This window comes from Sorex fumeus, unplaced genomic scaffold (genome assembly GCF_029834395.1).
Source record: "Sorex fumeus unplaced genomic scaffold, SorFum_2.1 ptg000037l, whole genome shotgun sequence".
In the NCBI taxonomy this organism is placed as follows: Eukaryota; Metazoa; Chordata; class Mammalia; order Eulipotyphla; family Soricidae; genus Sorex; species Sorex fumeus.
This window is the reverse complement of record NW_026606094.1, coordinates 60881328-60904132: the sequence shown is the minus strand read 5'-3', so window position 1 is coordinate 60904132 and position 22805 is coordinate 60881328. Positions and strand designations below refer to the sequence as shown.

At 36.6% G+C, this 22805-nt stretch overlaps 1 protein-coding gene across 1 annotated transcript in view; it reads right to left on the bottom strand.

Moving 5' to 3' along the window:
* The window catches only part of HDAC9 (histone deacetylase 9), a 1023935-nt gene that overhangs the window by 75724 nt on the left and 925406 nt on the right, over positions 1-22805 (bottom strand). The window contains exon 24 of the mRNA XM_056118063.1: positions 13300-13433. Coding sequence (XP_055974038.1) covers positions 13300-13433 — 134 coding nt within the window. The remainder of the gene's footprint in view (positions 1-13299; positions 13434-22805) is intronic.

Sequence of the window (22805 nt, the reverse complement as noted above, 5' to 3'; positions counted from 1 at the left end):
GGAGATTGTAAACTTTCACGTATTCACACCAATTTCCCAATGGAATCAGTCATACATAATACAAAAGATAAAGTAAAGTAAAGTAAAGGCCCTCCCGTTGTTCGTCGATTTGCTCGAGCGGGTCCAGTAACATCTCCATTGGAGACTTTGTTGTTACTGTGTTTGGCATATCGAATACGTCACAGGGAGCTTGCCAGGCTCTGCTGTGCGGGCGAGATACTCTCGGTAGCTTGCCAGGCTCTCCGAGAGGGGCGGAGGAATCGAATTCGGGTCGGCCAAAAGATAAAGAAGATAGAAAATCAACTGTCCCCGTTACAATAAACAACATCTGTCTCCCCCTCCCCATGAGCAATATGGACAACTAGCGTCTTAGGAGTTCATCTCAGGGGTGGTTATCAACAGTTCCTAGAGTCAATTCAAGAGATTTTCCTAGCAACATAGGAGCAGGAAAGCTTATTAACAGTCAGTCATTAAGTTTAAGTATTGTTGCTAAAATCCAAGTCAAGTGAAAGCAGCTGGGCTTACTCAAAGTTATTGCATAGTAAAGGAGAGAGAGGGAGGAAGGCAAGAGGGCAAGGATGAATTCAAGTAGGAACACATAGGAAGAAGTAATGCAGGGAGAGTAAGAAGTTTGGGAATAGGGACGTGGAAGGAAGGAAGGAAGGAAGGAAGGAAGGAAGGAAGGAAGGAAGGAAGGAAGGAAGGAAGGAAGGAAGGAAGGAAGGAAGGAAGGAAGGAAGGAAGGAAGGAAGGAAGGAAGGAAGGAAGGAAGGAAGGAAGGAAGGAAGGAATCATTAAGAAAGAGTGTTAGAATTCAGAAACAGCCATTTTACTATAACCAAAGTGCAGCCATTTCAGTTGTTAGGAGCCATTTTTGCACTTTATATGTTTATATAACTGACAACTAAACTGGGCATGAACCTGAACTGTGCACAAACCCTAGACTGTATCTTGGAACACACTATCTTGGAATACACCCTGGAAAGAGATATAGGAAAAGAGGAAGAATATTTGGGATAACTTCTTGAAAAACTAATGGGTGGCATCAATCAATTGGTGTAAGGATTGAAATAAGAATATGATTTGGGGATACTTAAGCCCTTTATCATGGTTGAAGGGGGTCACGCCCAGACGCCTTTCTATGGGGTGCAGCCCTGGCCGGTCAGCTTGTAACAAATCTCTTTAATAAAATCTTTAAACTCCTCCCAGGTGTCCTGTATTCACATAACGGACCCTAACATGAAGGAGATCAAAACTAAGCTACAAACTTATAAATAGGGGCTGAACCTTAATTATTAGAAGATGCGACATTGTAACATATCTTAGTTTCAATATCTATAACAATTTTATTTCTCTAACAAGCTTAAAACTCTCATCTGTTTTGACAGGTGGTCTTTTTATAACCATGTTCCCCATTTACTACCCAAGGCTAACTACTATATGTTTTCTCCTTTCTTTTACCTGTCTGAAGATTGTTCAATGTTTTTATTTTCAATTCCATCAGAATGTGAAAGCTTAAAGCTTTTCTCACCTCTTGGGAAAATTTCTTCAAGGATGCAACCTAGGGTGCTGCTAATTGGCTTTGGAGAACAGTAGGTAAATTTGGCTTTAAAACAACTGTGAAATTCTTTGCCAACTAGCACAAACACAGATTACCAAAATCAGATTCTCTGGGAACCCCATGGCTGTTTCCTAATTCTAAAAAGGATGTGATCATTCACATAAATAGATCTTAGGCCATTCCAAGCAACCTAATGATTCTTTCCATTTAGATGGTCACTTGAGTTTTTGAAACGCCAAGTTGGCGCTTCTAAGTGCCTCATTGAAGAAGTTCAAAAATATTCATCACACATTGATTGGACTGATAAAACTAAGTTTATTAACTTTGCCAAGAAAAAGAAAAAATGGGTTTCTGGTATGTCTTCAAAATCGGCTGCCTCTAGGAATTTCCTGTACCATGCTCAAATTAGTTTTAATCCAATAGTGTATTATTTTGACTGACCTTGTGCATATTTCTTTAAAAAATAGTTAAGAGATGTTTTGCTAACTAGATCATTTTCATGATAAAAATATTTAAAAAGAAAAATGTCTATTTTGGGTGCAACACAGAAAAATTTTTTTAAAAATCAAGTATTGGGTACCCATCTATGAATCTACACCGAGATGCAGAGCCAAAAGTTTCCTGCTGATTTTACAATTCCTTTGGGTTATGTAATACATATTATTCTGCTGATAATAAGCCATATGAAGCAGCAGTTTGCTGTATTGCCATGGCCTGGCCAAGAACAACAAAGGAAAGAAATAGCATTTAAAAAAACTGGCAAAATGTTTATGAATTCTAATCCCCTACACATGAATAAATACATCTGACAAAGTGCAGAGTCCCTCAAAAAGGCCCTTCTTGACCTTTCTAATTTGAGTTCAATTGCATGTTCAGTACCGAGAAGCATAAGTGGGTTTTTCAAATGTTTTGACTTCAAACTTTACTACAGTTTGTTATTTGTAGGAAAAAAAAATCCCAGATAATAAGTTATAATTGCTCTATTAATCACATGAAAAGGGAGTTTGGGGGAAATTCTGAGACTTCAAATTGTAATCACGGATATCTGAAAGAAGTTCTTTTAATTTTCTTATCTAGAGCTTATCATGTACAACAACAGTACAACTATAGATATGTACCTTTAAATACTAGTGAGTATATGTGGAATGCCATATGAAACTTTTTTTCTAAAGGAATAAAATCTAAAGTTTTAAAGTAGTCATGATGTCACAATACTCTTTGATCTCAACAAAATACAGAATAGCAGGCCTGGAATTATTGTATTGTCAATAAATGTGAATAAACAATTCTTAGATTGTTTCAAGTACATTTTCATTTACTTTTTTAGTATGAATATAAACTATTATGTACAATATACTTTTTTTCATTTTCAAAAATCCTTTTTCCTAGCTTTATTTTTCTATACTCTGATAGTTGCAAACAAAATTTGAATTTCAAAGTTCAATATGGTAAGTCCATTATTCCTCTTGAATGAGAAGTCTGTATGTTTGTTGATCCTAGGGAAATTACAATCCAATAAACTACAGAAAGTAATAGAATAAACATCTTTTCCTTTGTATTGTGATAAACATATTTTAGAGTATATGATGCAATGAGTCAATGAAAAAATACAATAGTATACTGTGGCAATTATAACAACAAAATCTGATTTTAATAATCACTTAATCACTTAACTTCCCGTTAATCGTCGATTTTCTCCAGCGGATGCCAGTAATGTCTCCATTTGACACTGTCACATGCTAGTGTGACCCAATGGCGTCTGTTCGCTCTAGGAACATGAAGAGCCTCAAACTGATCGTTCATGATCTTGATGAAGAAGTCTGACCATCTGGTAGATGGGCGGCCATGCGGTCTTTTAACATCCCATGGAATCCAGTCAGTAACGGCTCTAGTCCAGCGGTCGTCTTTAAATCTCATTACGTGACCAGCCCATCTGATTTTTGACACCTTGGCAAACGAGACAGCGTCCCTGATTCTTGATCGTCGATGGATGTCGGAACTATCATTTGAGTAAAACATGATATTCCAAGCATAGCTCTTTCAATTCCTCTTTGGGAGACCCGAATAGCATTTTCATCCTGTTTGCGTAGGGCCCAGGTCTCTGAGGCATATGTTAATGCAGGAAGAACAGTGGAATCAAAGAGATGTGCCCGGAGCCGGAGGTTCTTCATCCTCTTAGCTATTTCTTCGACTCTCTTGAAGGTGTTCCAAGCCGCTGTCTTCCTCCTGCACATCTCGGATGCCAGGTCATTTGTCATGTTGACTTCTCAATCTAGGTACACATAGCTGTTGCACTCAGAGATGGTCGTTCCGTTGAGAGCAAATGGGGCATCAGGAACAAGGCTGTTTCTCATGAACACTGTCTTCGTAAGATTCAGCTGTAGTCCGACCTTTCCACATTCATGGTCGAAGTTGGCCAGCATTTGTGCCACTTGGCTAATGTTTGGTGTTACTAAAACAATATCATCAGCAAAGCGGAGGTGGTGTAGTTGCCGACCATCTATCTTCACTCCCATTCCTTCCCATTCCAGTCATCGCATGATGTTCACGAAGGTGGCACTGAAGAGTTTCGGTGAAATGGTATCACCCTGCCGAACCCCTCTCTTGACATCGATGATTACTTCTTTGTAGAATGGTGAGATCCTGGTAGTGAATCCGCAATACAGCTCAAGGAGGATCTTGATGTATTGAGCTTGAATGCCCTGATTGGCTAGGGCTTCAATGACTTCTTCCGTATCAACAGAATCAAAGGCCTTCTTTAAATCAATGAACGTTAGACAAAGCGGCATCTTGAACTCCCGAGAAACCTCAATGAGCTTGGTTATCATGTGGATATGGTCGATGGTGCTGAATCCTTTGCGGAACCCAGCTTGCTCGCATGGTTGTCCTTCATCTAGTGTTCTGCCAATCCTATTTAGGATGACTCGAGTGAACAACTTGTAGATGACAGACAATAGGCAGATCGGGCGATAGTTGCCAATGTCATGGATGTCTCCCTTCTTGAACAGTAGTACAGTCCTGCTGGTTTTCCACTGGGACAGGACCTTGCATTCAGACAGGTAGCGTGTGAAGAGCCGAGACAGTGTATTGATTAGTACTGACAGCAGGTTCTTAGGTGCTCAGGTCTGACCTTGTCTGGGCCAGGTGTTGTTCGTTTCTTTACTGACGAAATGGTGTGTCGGATTTCAGAAGGGAGAACTTTGGGAACGACATATCCATCCTGTGGAATTTGGTATGTTGGCAAGTGGACGTGGCTATCGAAGAGATTTGAGTAGAAGTCATGGATAATCTTCTCCATTGCCGTTCTGGAGGATGTGATAGATCCATCAGGACGTCGGAGGGCAGTCATCTTGATCTTGTAGTTGGCAAAGGACAGGCGGGTGTTATAAATACTTTTCCAGGCTTCTGCCACATCTACCAGCACTACTTCTCTTCTCTCTTTGAGGTCTTCCATGATCGCATCTCTGCACTGCTTTGCGAGCTCGAACGTTAGCTTGCGGCTGCTTGAGGCATACGCCAAACCACGTTGGCGAATAAGCTCAAGAGTTTTCAAAGACAGGCATTTTTTGTGGCTATCTCTCTCTTGGCGTTCCTCGCACAATCATGGAGGTGCTGAACCAGTCGATCGTATTCCTCGTCAATGTTGTCAACAATGGCGTCTTCCCATGTTGCTGCAATAGTGCCAAAGAGCTCCCAGTTGGTGGTCGTTCTGGGAGTTCTCTTTTCAAACTTTGCAGCCCTTTCTTCCCATTCTGTGAAGTAGAATTCTGCACGAAGGAGACAGTGGTCCAATCCCGTTTGGAATTTTGGGACAACAGCGACATTGGTAAGGCAAAACCGTCAATTGAATATGAAGTGGTCTATTTCGTTTTGGAATCGTCCACCGGGAGACTCCCATGTCCAACATTTAGATTCAGCCTTCTGGAACTGTGAGTTATCATGGATGGTCTTGGTCGACATGATGAACTCAGACAGTCTCTCACCCTGTTCGTTCCATTCTAGGCTATGGGTCCTGATGTGAAGTTCTTCAGCTGATCTTCTCGGTCCTATCTTGGCATTAAAATCACCCACAATGATCTTGTAGAAGGTGTGGTCTTCTTTATAAAACTTCTCCAGCTCCATGTAGAACTTCTCAATTTCTCCTTTATCATAATGAGATGTTGGTGCATAGACAACGAATATAGAAACTGCCGGCAGTGAGCCACATCTATTCAAATGTAAACATCCGATTCGGGTTGTTAGGCATTCGAATGAATCATGCTCTTGGCCAAGGTTGTGTTGACAAGGACACAGACGCCTCCAACACCTCTTTTATCGCTTGTTCCGAGTAACAATTCATCTCCAGTGTCGAAAACGGCATGATGAGATTGGTGCCTTGTCTCGGTCTGACCAATGATGTCGTACTTGATCTTTTGCACTTGTACCATCAGGTCCTCGGTGGATGCATCCAATGCTAGCGTACGTGCATTGACAGTACAGACGATCATTTTTGTCTTCCTTCGTTGTGGCAGCCTAGTTCGGCCTTGAGATTTTATCGGCCTCTCCTTTCTCATCCTTCTCAGTGCTGCCATGTTGGTGTAGCCTTCAGCGTCAGGTGAATGAGACCCATTGTTATTTATGGTTTTGGCATATCGAATACACAATGGATAGTTTGCCAGGCTCTGCTACTTTTGGTAGCTTGCCAGTCTTTCCGAGAGGAACAGAAGCTTTTGAGATGATGTCTAATCACCCCTGTAGGTGTTACCATATTTGAACCCTATCAAATATGGTACGGCAATTACGGAAGATGGATATTTAGTGTCTTACGGTTTGTCCGTAATGCGTCCTAGAGTGTGGCAGCAGCTGGGTAGTGGAAGTAGTGTCCTGATTTTAATAAATAAAATTTTAGTCAATTAGATTTGCTAAAAGACATCTAGGCAAAAAAAGTTTTTAAAATAGAAGAGGTAGTCAAAGATAATAATTTCATATATATATATATATATATATATATATATATGTACTCCCCTAGGGCTGGAACGATAGCACAGCAGGTAGGGCGTTTGCCTTGCACGCAGCCAACATGGCCGACCCACATTCGATTCCTCCGCCCCTCTCGGAGAGCCCGACAAGTTGCCGAGAGTATCTTGCCCACACGGCAAAGCCTGGCAAGCTACCTGTGATGTATTCAATATGCCAAACACAGTAACAACAAAGTCTCAAGATGGACACGTTACTGGGCCTGCTCGAGAATATCGATGAACAATGGGAGGACAGTGTCAGTGATACTCCCATAGTCATGTTTATGATTGGCCAATGATCCTTTTAAACCTTCTTCTATCCTACGTGGATACATTTAAAAATGTCACTGAAAGGCATAATTTAGGTGACATCTTCTAACATTAATTGCTCTATGAAACCAGCTTAGTTGATCTCCAAGAATAGCTGAAGTCAATGAATGACTGAATACAAGACAACCTCATCAAAAAAAGTGGTAAAGAAACCACAAACTGCATTTATGACAATTTTTAATAAACATAGATAAATAATAAGGACATGAAACTATACACAACTTACCAAATCTATTTAGAAACACAGCCATCTCTTAAAATAACACACCATAGAAAAAAACTACTCCAACCTCAATGTAAATGCTCCCTGGGAAGAATGAACTGAGCCAAGTACAGATATTACAGAGTAGAGAAATAGAATTTCATTTATAGGGCTGTGCTCAAGAGAGAGTGAAATCCATAACTTCCTACATTGTTTGAAAGGTAGTTGGCTTTTGCTACTGAGTAAACTTTCTTGGCATGCCAATTTCAATTTTTTATATTTATATGAAATATCTCTATAACTTGCAGGGTAAACTTAAATATTAGAAAACAGACTCCTCTAAAATATATCTAGGGGCCGGAGCAATAGCACAGTGGGTAGGGCATTTGCCTTGCACACGGCCGACCCAGGTTCAATCCCTGGCATCCCTTATGGTCCCCTGAACACCACCAGGAGTAATTCCTGAGTGCAAAGCCAGGAGTAACCCCTGAGCATTTCTGGGTGTGACCCAAAAAGGAAAAAAAAATCTAAATTAAAATCAAATTAATAATTTGAGAACATAGATGACTGTACAAAATATGTCAACTTATGGGAAAATAGAATAGCTGAACTTTAACTGATAAAATAGAGGCATAATTCCATTTATACTTCTTACTGACAAATTCAAATCTCCCAATGTTCTATTTGACATTATTTGCTTAAAGAATTTAAAAAAATTCTTAGATCAGGGTCTTTAACTAAGGTCTTTTTACTTAATCTCAGTTATTTCTGAAATATATGTATTCAGATATAAAATCTAGATACCTTGAATTTTGAATGATCAAAAGTAGCAGTCAGTTGATAACTGAGCTTTCTAAAATTATAAGGCAGAATAGAGCTCAAATTTTTCCTTTATATCCCCTTTCAGTTTAAAATTATATGTATTTACTTTAACAAGCATGCTTTAACATTAATTTTTCAAGCACTATGTGTTTATAATCTTTTAAAAGTGTGAAGAGGAAAGAATATTTTCCCCATTATAATACAGGCAAAAGCACACGATACTTTAAAAAAGACTTGGGGCCAGAGTGATAGTTTGTGCTGATCCAGGTTCAATCTCCAGCATCATATTTGGTCCCACCAACCCTGCCAGTAGTGATCCCTGAGTGTAGAGCCAGAAGGGGGTAAGCCTTGAGCACTGCTGGGTGTGGCCCCAAGAGCAAAAACCAAAATCACAAACAAAAGCAAATGGTATTTTGGGGAAATCTCCCAAAGGGGGCCCAGAGTACCTCCTGGTGATTCTTGGCAACCTGGCCAGTAGGTAAATTCAAGAGCCAGAGGATGTGGTACTGCTCAGGCTCTGCAGGGCCAGAGATTTCCCAGGTCATCTTAGGGGGCTCTAGGACCACACCCATTGATGTTCTGACACAGGCAAGGCTTAGATGCTTGAGGGACCATGCAATGCTGGGCAATCCACCCTAAGCTAGCTATGTGCAAGAGGCAATGCCTTACCTCTGCATTATCCCTCTGATTCTATTTAAAAGCCTATATCCAAAGGGCTGGAGGTAGGTGGGGCAAGGGTCACTCCAAGCAACACAGTGCAGTCTTGATGGTCAGTGTTTAGGCCCTGATACTTTGGGTCAACAGGATCACCTTTGTGATTTTGTGGGGGGTACAAGGGTCCCACTTATCATTGCTGTGGGGGATATGAAGCATTGGGGAATGAATACAGTACCATTTTGTGTCATATTTTTGTCCATGAATAATAGAATTTCAATTGTTTTATATATGCTTCTTTCATAAACAAATTCCTATCTCAATTTTTATAAACAATAAAATATATAAATTGTCATTATACTATATATTTGATAGTCATAAATGTATTAATTACTAAATATAAACTTATAAGTATTTCAGTTAATTGGCCCAAATGTTTGTAATTGCACACTGTGGCAATTTTATATCAAGTCTTCAGAGTAATGAGTTAAATCATGTAATTTAATTATATGATGCTTAAAAAATAATGACCTTTGGCAATGTTAATTCAAGTTAAAATCTTAGAACTACTTCATTCTGATTCCATGACATTTAATAGGTTTCTCAAAATTTTTCAAGACTTCATTTCTAAGAAGGAATTTATATCCCTCTCCTAGTCTAGAAAATTCACCAATGGTGACAGAAATAAAAAAGATATATCAGAACTTTTAAGACTAAAAAGAGAGCCTGTTGAATATCCTTCTTCCCATAATCTTACTATGCAGACAATATGCAAAAGCAATTTGTTTTGAGAAAATCTGGAAATGCATACAACAATTTCTACATCTGAGTAAATAAATGCCCACATTAAAATGGATAGGAAAAGCCAAGACACACTGTCACATCAACCCAGATTCCTACTACAATAACATATCTAGGAGGGAATTCCCATTCCTTTCTCCTGAGGGGTGCACGCTTCGGATGACCCAATTAGCACTCCAATTGCTTTAGTTCATATTCGAGGAATAGTGGGAGCCAAACACCAAGCTACCAGTAAAAGCCAAAGACACATCTTTTCATGAATACTACAGAACTGTGGCAAACAAAAGACACTTAATAGATTCATGAACAACTGACAGCAATTTCCCAAAACTCTGCATAGAGGGAATGGGTGAAATTATCCATTTTCTTTGCATTACTCTGGAAAGGATTTGACTACACTTCATAGACTTCTGATTAACTGACACTGAGTACTGATTGGGATATTCTACAGAGCATGAGCATGAAGAGGCGATGAATACCCCCCTTGCCCTTTTTTTAAAAAATCACTTTGAGTAACACACAAAGATTTCATGTTTGAGTTTTAGTCATACAATGATCAAACACTCATGCCTCCACCAGTGTACATTTTCCACCACCAATATCTCCAGTATCCCTCCCTTCCTCTATCCCTGTGTCCCATCCCTCCCCTGCCTCTATGGCAGACAATTTTCCTCTTACTCTCTCTTTACTTACGGGCATTATGGTTTATGATACAGATAATGAGAAGTCATCATGTTTGGTCCTTTATCTACTTTCAGCACACATCTCCCAACCCAAGGGATCCCTTCAACCATCACTGATTTAGTTATCCCTTCTCCATCCCAGCTGCTCTCTCCCCAAGCTTGTAGGTCAAGCTTCCAACCGTTGAGCAATATTCCTGGCCCTGTCTCTACTGTCCTTGGGTATTAGTCTCTTATTAGGATATTTTATATTCCACAAATGAGTGCAGTCCTTCTATGTCTGTCCCTCTCTTTCTTACTCACTTCACTTATCATGATAACCTCCATGACCATTCATTTACAAGAAAATTTCATGATTTCATCTCTCCTAACAGCTGCATAGTATTCCATTGTGTAGATGTACCAAAGTTTCTTTCGTCAGTTGTCTATTCTTGGACACTCGGGTTGTTTTTCAGATTCTGGCTATTGTGAACAGTGCTGCAAATGAACATACAGGTGCAGATGTCATTTTACTGCGCTTTTTTGCACTCTTGGGATATATTCCCAGAAGCGGTGTTGCTGGGTCATATGGAAGGTCAATTTCTAGTTTTTTAAGGAATACCCATATTTTTTTCCTTTAAAGAGGATTTACTCCCAATCCTTTGCAAGCTTTTCCAGGAAATTAAAGAAACAGTTCTTTTTGCCTTTTTCTCTCTGAAACATTCCAACAATGAAACCAAGCCACCATAAAATCAAAGGTATCTTCACACATCTGGTCACACAACTTTTATGGCTTCTACCTAAAGAATGCATTTTCAAATTCCATAGTTCTGAGAGTTGACAATGCCTTTATTCATTGTTTAAATAATATTACAAGAATAAAACAAGTTTTAATCAGGGCAGGATCACACTTTACTACTCCTGATGGTTACTCACTTGAGCTTAGTGTAAAAAGAACAGACAAAAGACATTTCCTGGTTTCTTTATGAAAGGTTTTTGTCTGGATACTTGCCCACTTTCTATCAATTCATGAGAACTGATACACCCACTAAAGAAAATAGTAGGAAGTTCTTTAAGAAGTCATAAATAAAATTATAAGAATTCAGCAATCTCATTTTTGTGCACATAAAGAATAAAACTGCTATTTTGATTATACCTGTGACTCCCAACTTTATTGTAGCATTATTCACAAGTCAAGGTAGCAGAATATTCTACACAGCAATAGACAGATGAATGGATAAAGAAAATATGATATATCTGTATCCATACATATACCTAGATCCAGATCTAGAGCTATAAAAAACAACTGTGTACATAAAAGTAATACAATACAATACAATACAATACACGACTGTGTTTATAAAAGTAATACATCCAATCGTTAAGGCACTTACCTTGAATGAAGTATACACATCTTTGCCCTATTTTACCCTGATTCTACCACCACACAATCCCAAGAATCAACAGGTATGATCCAAAGCAACCCACTTCGATAAAGTACATAAAACTATCATTTTCCTATATAAAATCAATGATGACCTAAATAGTAGTAAATAAATCATATAACTCACAACAACCAAATAGCATTTTCTGCTATACAGTGGAATATTATTTAGCCTTTAAAAAGAGAAAATTTGTAACTTGTGACAACTTGCTATCCTGGAGAGGATTATGTTAAGTGAAGGAAGCCAGACAGAAAAATTCCATGGTATCACTGTAGTGGAACAACAGAGAAAATGTAATTGAATTCATAGAAACAGAGAGAAATATGATGGTTGCCAGAGTCTGAAGAAGTAGGATAACAGAGATGTTGTTAAAGTTCTAAACTTTGCATTATTAGGTGATATCTCTGTAACATATAGTAATTATAGTTGATAATATACTGTATACATGAAATTTGGTAAAAGGATACAACTTCATTACTCTCACAAAAATCATGTGCAATTGATAATGTCTTCAGTTAATCAGTAAAATATGGTTATTATTATTATTATTAATTTTTTACTCACCATGAAACACACAGTTACAAAGCTGTTCATGATCGTATTTCAGTAATGCAATATTCTAACACCCATCACTCTACCAGTGTATATTTTCCACCACCAATATCCCCTGTTTACCTCCCACCACCGAGCCCCCAATCTACCTCTCTGGCAGTCACATTTCTTCTTTCTTTTTTTGTCTCTCCTTTTGGCATTATGGTTTGCAATATAGGTACTGAGAGGTTATCATGTTTGTTCCTTCACCTCCTTTCAGCATGCAGTTCTTATTCAGAGTGATTGTTTCCAACAGTTATTATAATAGTGGTTCTCTCTCTATCCCACCTGCCTTCTTCACCAGCACCTGAGGCAGGCTTAGAACTTTACAATGTATACATCAAATAGTATATAGTACATGTCAAATATATCATAATTTTATTTTAATTGTACCTCAATATATACTATATAAAAGCTTAAGAGAAATTTTCTAAGAATCACTTCTTTTTCAATGTTTTATTTCAGTTAGGTGAGTACAGCCAATTTTCTTGCCAAGAATTACCTTTACTGGTATTCTGTATGAAGCCCTATCATCAACAATACTGTAAATTACAGTACAAAACTATACACAAAAATAAGCACTCCTCTAGTTGCAGACTGAGTAGGATGCACATGGGGGAAGAGAAGGTGAGAATTAATGGAGGTAAGTGGACAGTGGTGAAGTGATGAAACATTATATGCCTGAAACCCGATCATAAATAACTGTAATTTCATGGTGACAAAATCTTTAAAAATGGGGTGTGTATTAAGAATTAACTTTATTTATTTATTGAATTCATCAATAACCTGACTGAGGGATGCTTTGTGAAGATTCTATAACTGAAATAAAATTGTAAACTTTTCATACCTAAGGTTTGACAACTTTCTTAAAATTTAAGAGTAACATTGAATATGTGAGATTGTTTCTTTGGGGAAAGCGTGTCCCCAGTAATGCTGAATACTTGGGGGTGACTTTGGTCTATACTTAACAGGTTATGCAGGTTGAAAGATACAGTGCTCAAACCCAACAGTGTGGTGTTGCTCTGGCCAGGTGGTTGGTGCTGGGTTAACCAGGCCATGCTCAGCGAGATTCATGGGACCATGTTGTGCTGAGGATTGAGCTTGGGGCAGCCACATGCAAAGCATTGGTTCTATCTAGCCCTTTCAGCTATTTTCTCAGCCCCTAAGTTTTATTTTAAGACACCAATGATGCATGCACACACTCCTAGCTCTTTATCCTTGCTCGTTAGGACTTTACCTTATTTCCTAGAAGGGCATTTACACAGGCTTCTGATGCATCACAGATGGCTGTGAGGTCATGTCCTCCTTCAAGAGCCAACACCACGTGTCCATTCGCCAGTGTCATCAATTGCTTCATCAAATGGCCAAAGCCTAACCATAACACAAACAGAATATTTCAAATAATAAAACCAATGGAAAAGAATCATTAGACTCTCTTCTTTGATTAAGAATAGATTGTGTGTAGATTTTTTATCAGCACTTTCTAGTAACTCATTTAATACTAACAATAACTGAAAACTTAGGTCCTATTATCTCTATAAAGGAAAGAATGAAAATACAAGATCACAAACATAAGGAGTATCACAACAGAGATTTGTAAGTTTGGGTCTTTGTAGACAATAATTCAGCCTTCACAACACATTTTCTATGTATCAAAGGAAAATGTCTGCAGCATTTATTCAGTTTTAGTATGGTAAATGATTAATTTGCTCAACTAATGTTTCCTATTCCATGACCGTCTTTATTTTGCCATAAAAGTTTCTACATATCAACTCAAATGACATTTTATTAAAATTGATTTGTCATTGGTTTACAGTATTATAGAATTTCAGGAATATAGTGTCACATATTTATGTGTGCTTAAGAATTACTGCACCCACCACCAAAGTTATGGTGTCCATTTACTAGCAAATTGACTCTTTTATTCACTTCTCCCATAACCTTCATTCTCCCTGTAAACCATTGAGTCTTTTGGTTGTTGTTGTCTTTTGGGGCCACATCTGGTGATGCTCAGGGGCTACTCCTGGCTCTGCATTTAGAAATTACTCCTGGCAATACTTGAGGGACTTTATGGAATACCAGGGACTGAACCTGGATTGGCTGTGTGCAAAACAACACCCTACCGGCTGTACTATCAATCCAGCCCCACCACTGTGAGTCTGAGACTTGCTTTCTGCTAGTGAATTTGCCTTTGCTATTTATACTCCACATGTGAGCAAAGCCACAGGTTATTCTCACTTTCTTACTCATTCAACATAGCATAATTAATTACAATACCATCCATTTTGACTGAAAAAGCATGATTTCATTTTTGAAGTGACAGAGAAGTATTCCATTGAGTATTTATTCCACATTATAATCCAGTCACCAGTTGAGAGGCTTCTAGGTTCATTCCAGACTTCATATTCCTTATCACATTAGATATTTATATTCTTCATCTATGACTTAGTTACCAATGCACAAGAGATCATATCTGTATGATTTACTGAAATGACACATACCTATTTATCCACCTTTTAATTGTTTCAAATATAATATTAGTAATATTTTTTTTCTTTTAAGGCCACACTTGACAGTTCTCACAACGTATTCCTGGCTCTAAACTCAGGGGTCACTCCTGGTGTCTCAGGGACCACATGGGATTATGAGAACTGAACCCAGGTCTACTGTGTATAAGGCAAAAACGCTACTCTCTGTCTACTCTCCAGCCCACCAATACTTGTGAAGCATGTTGTTTTCTTATCACTACTCTTTATTCATTCAAAGGGGAAATTAGGATCCTGTTTATAGTTTTAATTCTTTTACATTTGGCACATTAATATTTTCTTGAACTTTCTTTAATTATTTTTTAACATTTTGAAAAAAGTTTTATACTTTTTCAATTTGCTCGAGCAGGCCCAGTAACGTCTCCATTGGAGACTTTGTTGTTACTGTCTTTTCACAATATTTTCTCTCTCAATTGATGCACATAGCTATACTTTTGTATTGTCTAGTAGGCTATTTCACCAACTTTCAATAATTTATTTAACCAGGCTCTTGTTGATCAAATTTGGTCTGGTATTTTTTGCTGTTTTGTTCAGAGTTTTTTACAAACTGTCTTCATGAAAAAGATTTTTGAAATAGAAAGATTTATAAGAAAGTAAGAGGGAAATTAAAAAAAACTTCCAGACCAGGGAGGAGCTTAGTATAGGATTCAGTTCTTCTTAAGCACTTTATATCTTCTGGTGTACATGTGCAAGAGTGAAATGAAATTGTTGTGGCTGAAAATCTGCTAAATAATACCAGATTATTTCCAAAGGATATAAACAACTTGAAAAGCAGAGTATCTAAGAGTTCCCGTTGAGTCACATCCTTGCCAACATTTGGCATGATTTGCCAAGTGGGTGGGTGAATAATAGCAACTTATTGTGGTTTTAATCTTTATAGGAAGAAACTTTTTTATTTCTATTTTGAACTAGAGCTATTATTGTAAATATATGTTTAATTAGACCAAATTAAATCCTTATAGCAAATGAGGTGGTTTTTCATAATTCAAAATATTCTGAGTCAGAGTGATAGCATAGTGGTTAGGGCATTTCCCTTGCATGCAGATGACCTGGGTTCGATTCCTCCGTCCCTCTCGGAGAGCCTGGCAAGCTACCTAGAATATCCCACCTGCACGGCAGAGCCTGGCAAGCTCCCTGTGGCATATTCTATATGCCAAAATCAGTAAAATAAGTCTCACAATGAAGACGTTACTGGTGCCCGCTTGAGCAAATCAATGAACAATGGGAGGACAGTGCTATAGTGCTACAATATTAAGTACTCATTGAACGTGGAAAATAAAATAAGATTTTTTCTTTGATTTTTGGGCCTCACCTGATGATGCTCAGGGCTTATTCCTGGTTCTGTACTCAGAAATCACTCCTGGTGCTCAGGAAGACCATTTGGTATTCTGGGCATCAAACCCAGGTCAGTTGTATGCAAGACAAATGCTCTACCTGTTGTAATATCTTTCAGGACCCTAAATTAAGATAATTTTGATGAATAATCTTTTTAATATATAGCTGGATTTTTCTAGTGTTCCATTTAAGGATTTTTTTTCACCAAACCTATGTTTATGAAGGAGTTAATTTATAATTTTTCATATTTATAATTTAAAACTTATATTAACTATGTCAAATTTTAATATGGTCAGACCCTCTTTTGCTTTCTCAAAAAATAAAAATTAACAAATCATTTTAGTCAACGTAATTTACAATACTGCTACTCTTGGGATTTCATGCATACAGCATTCCAACCCCATACTCTCCACCAGAATATCAGCTTTCCTTCACCATTGTCTCAGGGTTATCTTTGAGCATTCCTCACTCACCATCTTCTTTTTATTTATTTAGGAATAATTATTTTATATTTTGTATCTTATGCTTGACGTCCTTCTGCTTTTTATTGCCATTGCTTTGTTTCTGATGGTACATCTTTTGATATCTTAATTTTCTATTCTTGAGTTCACATTCTTTGAAACTTCATGTGTAAGAATTCGCTGAAACCTGGTTGGAATGTGATATTTATTTTTAAAATCTGGGTGAAATGTGATCTTATTTGCTTATGGCTAGATTATTAACTAGGTTGATTTTGTATCTCTATAATTTTTACTCAGTTTTTAACGTTTATATTAACTCAAATATATAACTTCTGATAGTATACTTTTTGAAATACAAAAGACATTATTTCTCATAATTTAATATTGCAGTACTTAGAATATTTCAACACGCATGAAAAACTGAAAGAATAATTTTGAATATGGAAGTGCACACTCTGCATACCTGAACTGCTTTCAAAACCTGTTCCTGGGACCCAAGTGATAGTATAACAGGAAGGTGGTTTGCCTTGCACACAGAGGCCAGGATTCAATTACGAGATTCAATCCTGGCTATATATATAGTCCCCAGAGTCGTGCCCAGAGTAATTCCTGGGCACAGTGCTAGGAGTAAGTCCTGAGCACTTTGGGTGTGGGCAAACTTAACAAAAACAAACAAACCAAACTTGTTCCTTTCTAAAATCTTTGGTTTGAAGAGAAGAAACTCAAAATAAAGTTTACAGAATTGAATGAAATTCTACCAAAAAATTGACAATGGGACTCCTAAACTAAACTAAGTTGTTTCCACTTGGGGAAGATAATATGTTATCCTTGGAATACATTCAAACATCCATCCTAAATTCCAGAAGTGTTAGAAATTTAAGTTTTGTTCTCTGGTTGAGGTTAGATATGAACAAGATGAGCACACTATTGACTACCTGGCAGCATGTCAATATTAATTCTATTCACTTAGGTATTTTTTTATAGCGACCATACCCAGAAGTTCTGGATGTTTCATTCCTGGTGATGTTCAACCCAGCATTACAGGCTGAATGTTCAGTGTCTGCATGGATGTTGGCATTAAAGTGATCCATCTGGCATTGCAGGGAACTTGGGCCAGCACACTGTGTTGAGCCTCATGGCTCTCTTGAGTTGTCTCCTTGAACCATTAATTACTAAATTGATGAGAGTTAAACTAGTTTATCGTCTCCATTGGAGACTTTGTTGTTACTGTGTTTGGCATATCAAATACATCACAGGGAGCTTGCCAGGCCCTGCCGTGCGGGCGAGATACTCTCGGTAGCTTGCCGGGCTCTCGGAGAGGGGCGGAGGAATCGAACTCGGGTCGGCCATGTTGGCTGCGTGCAAGGCAAACACCCTACCACTGTGCTATCGCTCCAGCCCATAATAACCTTATATTTCTAAAATGTTTGACAAGTGGGAGAACTATTTATAAGCAAGTATATCTTTATGCTATCATGTATTCTATATAACTTTTTTCTGAACCCCAAATCATGATGTAATGATAACTTTAATATGTGTGTAGGCCATATCTTTCACATTGAATATTCCTAACTATCAAGAATTTAATTATCTGACATAACTACTGATAAATCAAATCACATGGACTGAAAACAAGAGAGAAAAAGTGGGAAATCTGATTTAAGTTCCATCCTCTGGGAATGAAAAGAGTCCGCCATAAAATACCAAATTTAGATGGGATAGTAAAAAGTGGAAATGGAAGAATGAAATGAAACTAATCTTTGATCTCTATCCAAATTCCACTTTCTTTACCTAAAGAATTTATTTCCATTCACATGTTGGCCATGTGATCTCTGGAGTCAGAGACTGAAGCAGTGAACTCTGAGTTGCACAAAACACTAAAGTCAATTAAATAAATGTTTCTATAAGCCCTGCACTCTCTCTTCAAATCAGACTACTTAAGAGTGATTTTTAAAATTCAAATAACTGTTTCCATTGTGGCCATTTATACCATACAAAAATATGAAAAATTAGAAAAGCCAAATGGGGTTAACATTATCAAGGATGTATGTGATAAAAGTTTTAGTGGTTGTATGAGTGTGTATATGTGTGTCCATTTAGTCAGAGATTATTTATAACATATTTTAAAAGGCATAATTGAAGAATTCATGTAATAGTTTTTTCTCAGATTTAAAATATCATATTACTTATTATTGCAAACTTAAATAGCCTCAGATCTAAGAAAAACTGTATCAGTGAACCAGAGCGATTTTACAAGGATTAAGGTGCTTGCCTTGCATGTAGTGACCCTGGTTTGATTCTTGGCACTGCAGATAGTTCCCTAAACATTTTCAAGAATGATCCCTGAGCACAGAGCCAGGAGTAATCCCTAGCAATGCTGAATATAATGCAAGAACAAACAAAAATTATGTCAGAGACCTTAGCTAGTAATGTTTGCCTCCAGAGTGTTCCAATGCCCTAATTGAGGGCTGATATGAAAAATGTAATCAATAGAGTAAAACTCTATAAAACAATGCAACTTGAGCTCAAGTAATCACTAGATATGGAATGATACTAGTTTTTTAAGTTCCACATAAACCTTATATACCCATAGTTTTGTAAGTTTGTGGTATTGGGGAGCATTCAGGGAAAAAAAAACCCTATATTTGTGGAGGTAGCAATATGAACAGGCCTGGGTTTACGTCTACAAATGATCAAAAAATGATCACAAAAAATCAAGTTCAGTGGTTGTGGCTATCACCTGTATTGAATTTAAGAAGTATCTTTGAAGAACATATCTTTGAGTAAGTTTTGTCACTTTAGTTCTTTTAAGGAAATCTAGAACAAGGGAATAGTAAATTGCTACTACTACTACTACTACTACTACTACTACTACTACTACCACTACTTCTATTACTATTACTACTACTATTTCTGGACTGTAGCTGGAGTGAAAGCACAGCGGGTAGGGCATTTGCCTTACACGCAGCCGACCCAGTTTTGCTTCTTTCCTTCCTCTTGGAAAGCCTGGCAAGCTACCGAGAGTATCCTGCCCGTACAACAGAGCCTGGCAAGCTCCCTGTGATGTATTCGATATACCAAAAACAGTAACAACAAGTCTCACAATGGAGACGTCACTGGTGCCCGCTCGAGCAAATCGATGAACAACTGGAGGACAGTACTACAGACAGTTTCTGAACTGCATGTGGACTTTTGTAGTTTTAAGATCAGTACGTTAAATGAACTTAACCAAAATTGAATTAAGCACATGAAAGTAAGCTATGGTCTAACAATTTTTTTTTGAAGACGGCACAGTTGAAGTGGTAACTACAAAGGCTGAGACACACCTGAGGAAAATAAGTGAATGAGCATTTTAAGTTGGAATTCCTCTGTTTAGTTTTGTTGATTAATAAAACCAAACTAAGTTATTTTGCTCCTGAAAAGAAAAATCTTTTGTTTCTGAAATGAATAATCTGTAAAAATAATCTGGATATATGGTAGAGATTCAAATGATAAATTTCGATTTGATATCCTGATATTCTACAGTTTTTTTCCTAAGAAGCCATAGTATAAATTGAATTTTATCCCAGAAAAGTTGTTTGAAATAACTCTAAGAGGCTCTTATTTAAAATTATTCTAAGGAGGTTAAAATATTAAACATAATATAACTATATAATAACAAAGCTATAGACATAAAAGAATTTATCCTACAAAATGACATGTTTAAAATTTTTTCCAAAATAGTTCCTAGAGAATAATCATACAGCAGAGAAAAACTCTAAGTAGTTTTACTTTAACATTTATTTTAAGATGACTATTTTAATACAAAAATAATAAATGCCCCTGGTAGAAAAGTTGAGAAACATTAGAAAATTAATAAAATATAGAATTGAGTTATGCTAAATATATACATATATTATCTGTTATTTAATAAAGTTAATAATAATATAATAAAACCCATTTTATATAGAAATACTATATATAGACAAGCCAATCACATAGCCAACTCCACTTTTGTGATATGTATTGCTTATGGTTTCTTTGGAGTTTAAAAATAAAATCAGATCATATTGTAATTTGTTTTTTTTGTTGTTGTTGGACCACACCTGGTGGTTCTGAGGGGCTACTCACAGTTCAGGGCTTGGTTGGTCACTCTGCATGCAAGAAATTAAAGTGTCAAAATGAAAATCAGGCCTCCTGCATGCAGAGCATATGCTCTCAACCTCCACATTGCAATTTTTATCCTATATGTAAAAATATCAATTTTATACACTCTAAAATATAATTTCAAATATAATAATATATTATCCAAATTCTTTATTTCTATATTTTTCAGGGATTTGTTTGAGGTCTTTCAGTTTTATACTTATAATTGCAAAAAACATCCTCTTATAAGGTTAAAATAGACTCTATTAGCCAGAATTTATCTGATTTTAATGTTTCTAGGTACTATTTCATAAAGTAAAAGGTCTTTTTATTGCTGTATTTTGTTTTTATCAGAGTAATACTGTCACTGTCACTCTCCTCCCATTGTTCGTAGATTTTGCTCGAGTGAGCCCAGTAACGTCTCCATTGTGACACTAGTTACTGTGTTTGGCATATCAAATATGTCACGGGGTGGTTGTCAGTCTTTGCCCTGTGGGTGGGATACTCTTGGTAGCTTGTCATGCTCTCTGAGAGGGGCGGAGGAATCAAACCTGGGTCATCCAGGTCGGCCGTGTGCAAGGCAAACACCCTACCCTCTGTGCTATTGCTCCAGCCCCAGATATTATATTATATTATAATTATATTATATAATAATATGTATTATTATATGTAATACCCTATATAATACATAAAGTATTAATAGTAAATTATCAAAAAGAAAAATAAGAATATAATGTAAAATATTTAAATTTTATTCTTTTTTATTCTATAATAGAAAAAAACTGTAGCTTAATTCTTTGCTCATGTGTGTTCAGTAATGACTTTGGTGACTAATTGGAACATTCTTATAGAAGCTCTGTGAAATGAGAGATCGTCCAGAAAATGTGTTTCTTTATAAAATTACAAACTATCTATTGGAAATTTCTATTAAATCTGAGACTGAGAGAGATCTGCCGCAGAACAAAGATGCACTTATCTTCAACCTGTAATTTTGTCATTATTATTATTTTTGCCATATTGTAGTAAAGCAAATTCTGGAATTAGCAGTCAATCTACCAGAGAAAGATAATAGAGTCATGATTCATTTGGTTAATTAATTTAAATAACTATATGCATATCAATGTTTATTATATTGTAATTCAAAATAGCCAGCTGGTGGAAGTAACATAATTTTTATAATAACATGTCATTTTTAAATATATAATTGGATAAGACAGATCCATAGTGGAATACTACTCAGGCAATAAAAATAAGAATCCTGAATTTGCAACAATGTAGGTTGAGCTAGAGAGTATTATGCTTGGTGAAATAAGTCAGAAAGTCAGAGAGAATAAATACACCATATGATTTTACTCATATGTTGTATACTTAGGGAAAACCAAACAAATGTACTAAATAAACAAAAATAAACTTTCAGATTATGAGACCAATTAGTGGTTTCCACAGAGAATCAGGGGATGGGTTGGTTAATTGGGTAAAAGTAGCTGATTTTATGGTAAGGATTATTATTGAATTTTTGGTGGTCTTAATGTAATGTATATATGCAGATATTTTTGATTTTTTATGACACATCTTATGTTACATTATAATAAAATGTTATTTCAAGAAAAAAAGAAATTGACAAATAAGACTATACAAGGCATTTTGTTCCATCTTAAAAATCTACTAACTTTGCTCATACCAATACCTATTCAAGTGTTTCTCCGTTATTTTTCTCAGTACATTTCTATAGATTTTAACTTGAAATTATCAGGAATGATAGAAGTAATCCTCGTCCCACACAGTCATAAACAAAAGCAGTGAATGAAGTCAGAAGTAGTGATTGTTTCTTTTGAAAAATATTATAGCTAATATGTTTATTTATATGCTTTTCTAAGACATTTTTGTATGACTAAGATGCCTCAATTTACCCATTTCTTTTTAGATGTTTAGTTTATACTGAACCTCAAATATTTGTGAAGATCACTTCAGATAATTATTAACTTGAAATTTAATTTTGCACATTTTCTACAGTTATAATTAGAAAGGATCACTGAAGAACACAAATACATTGAAGTGTAATTACAAAAACTGTTGCCATTTACTTCCTAAATCCCCTTATCATTAAGGTTTTCTTTTGGAAAAAGCAGTCAAACTTCAGTTGAAAGGGAAGTTTTTGTAGCATGTGGCTGTCTCATGCATTGTGAGGCTCTCTAGCAGGACTTCAAAGCAGAATCTGATTCTTGCAGATGGAAGAATGCTTTCCAACGAAATACCTTTTAAAAGCTCATGGTGCT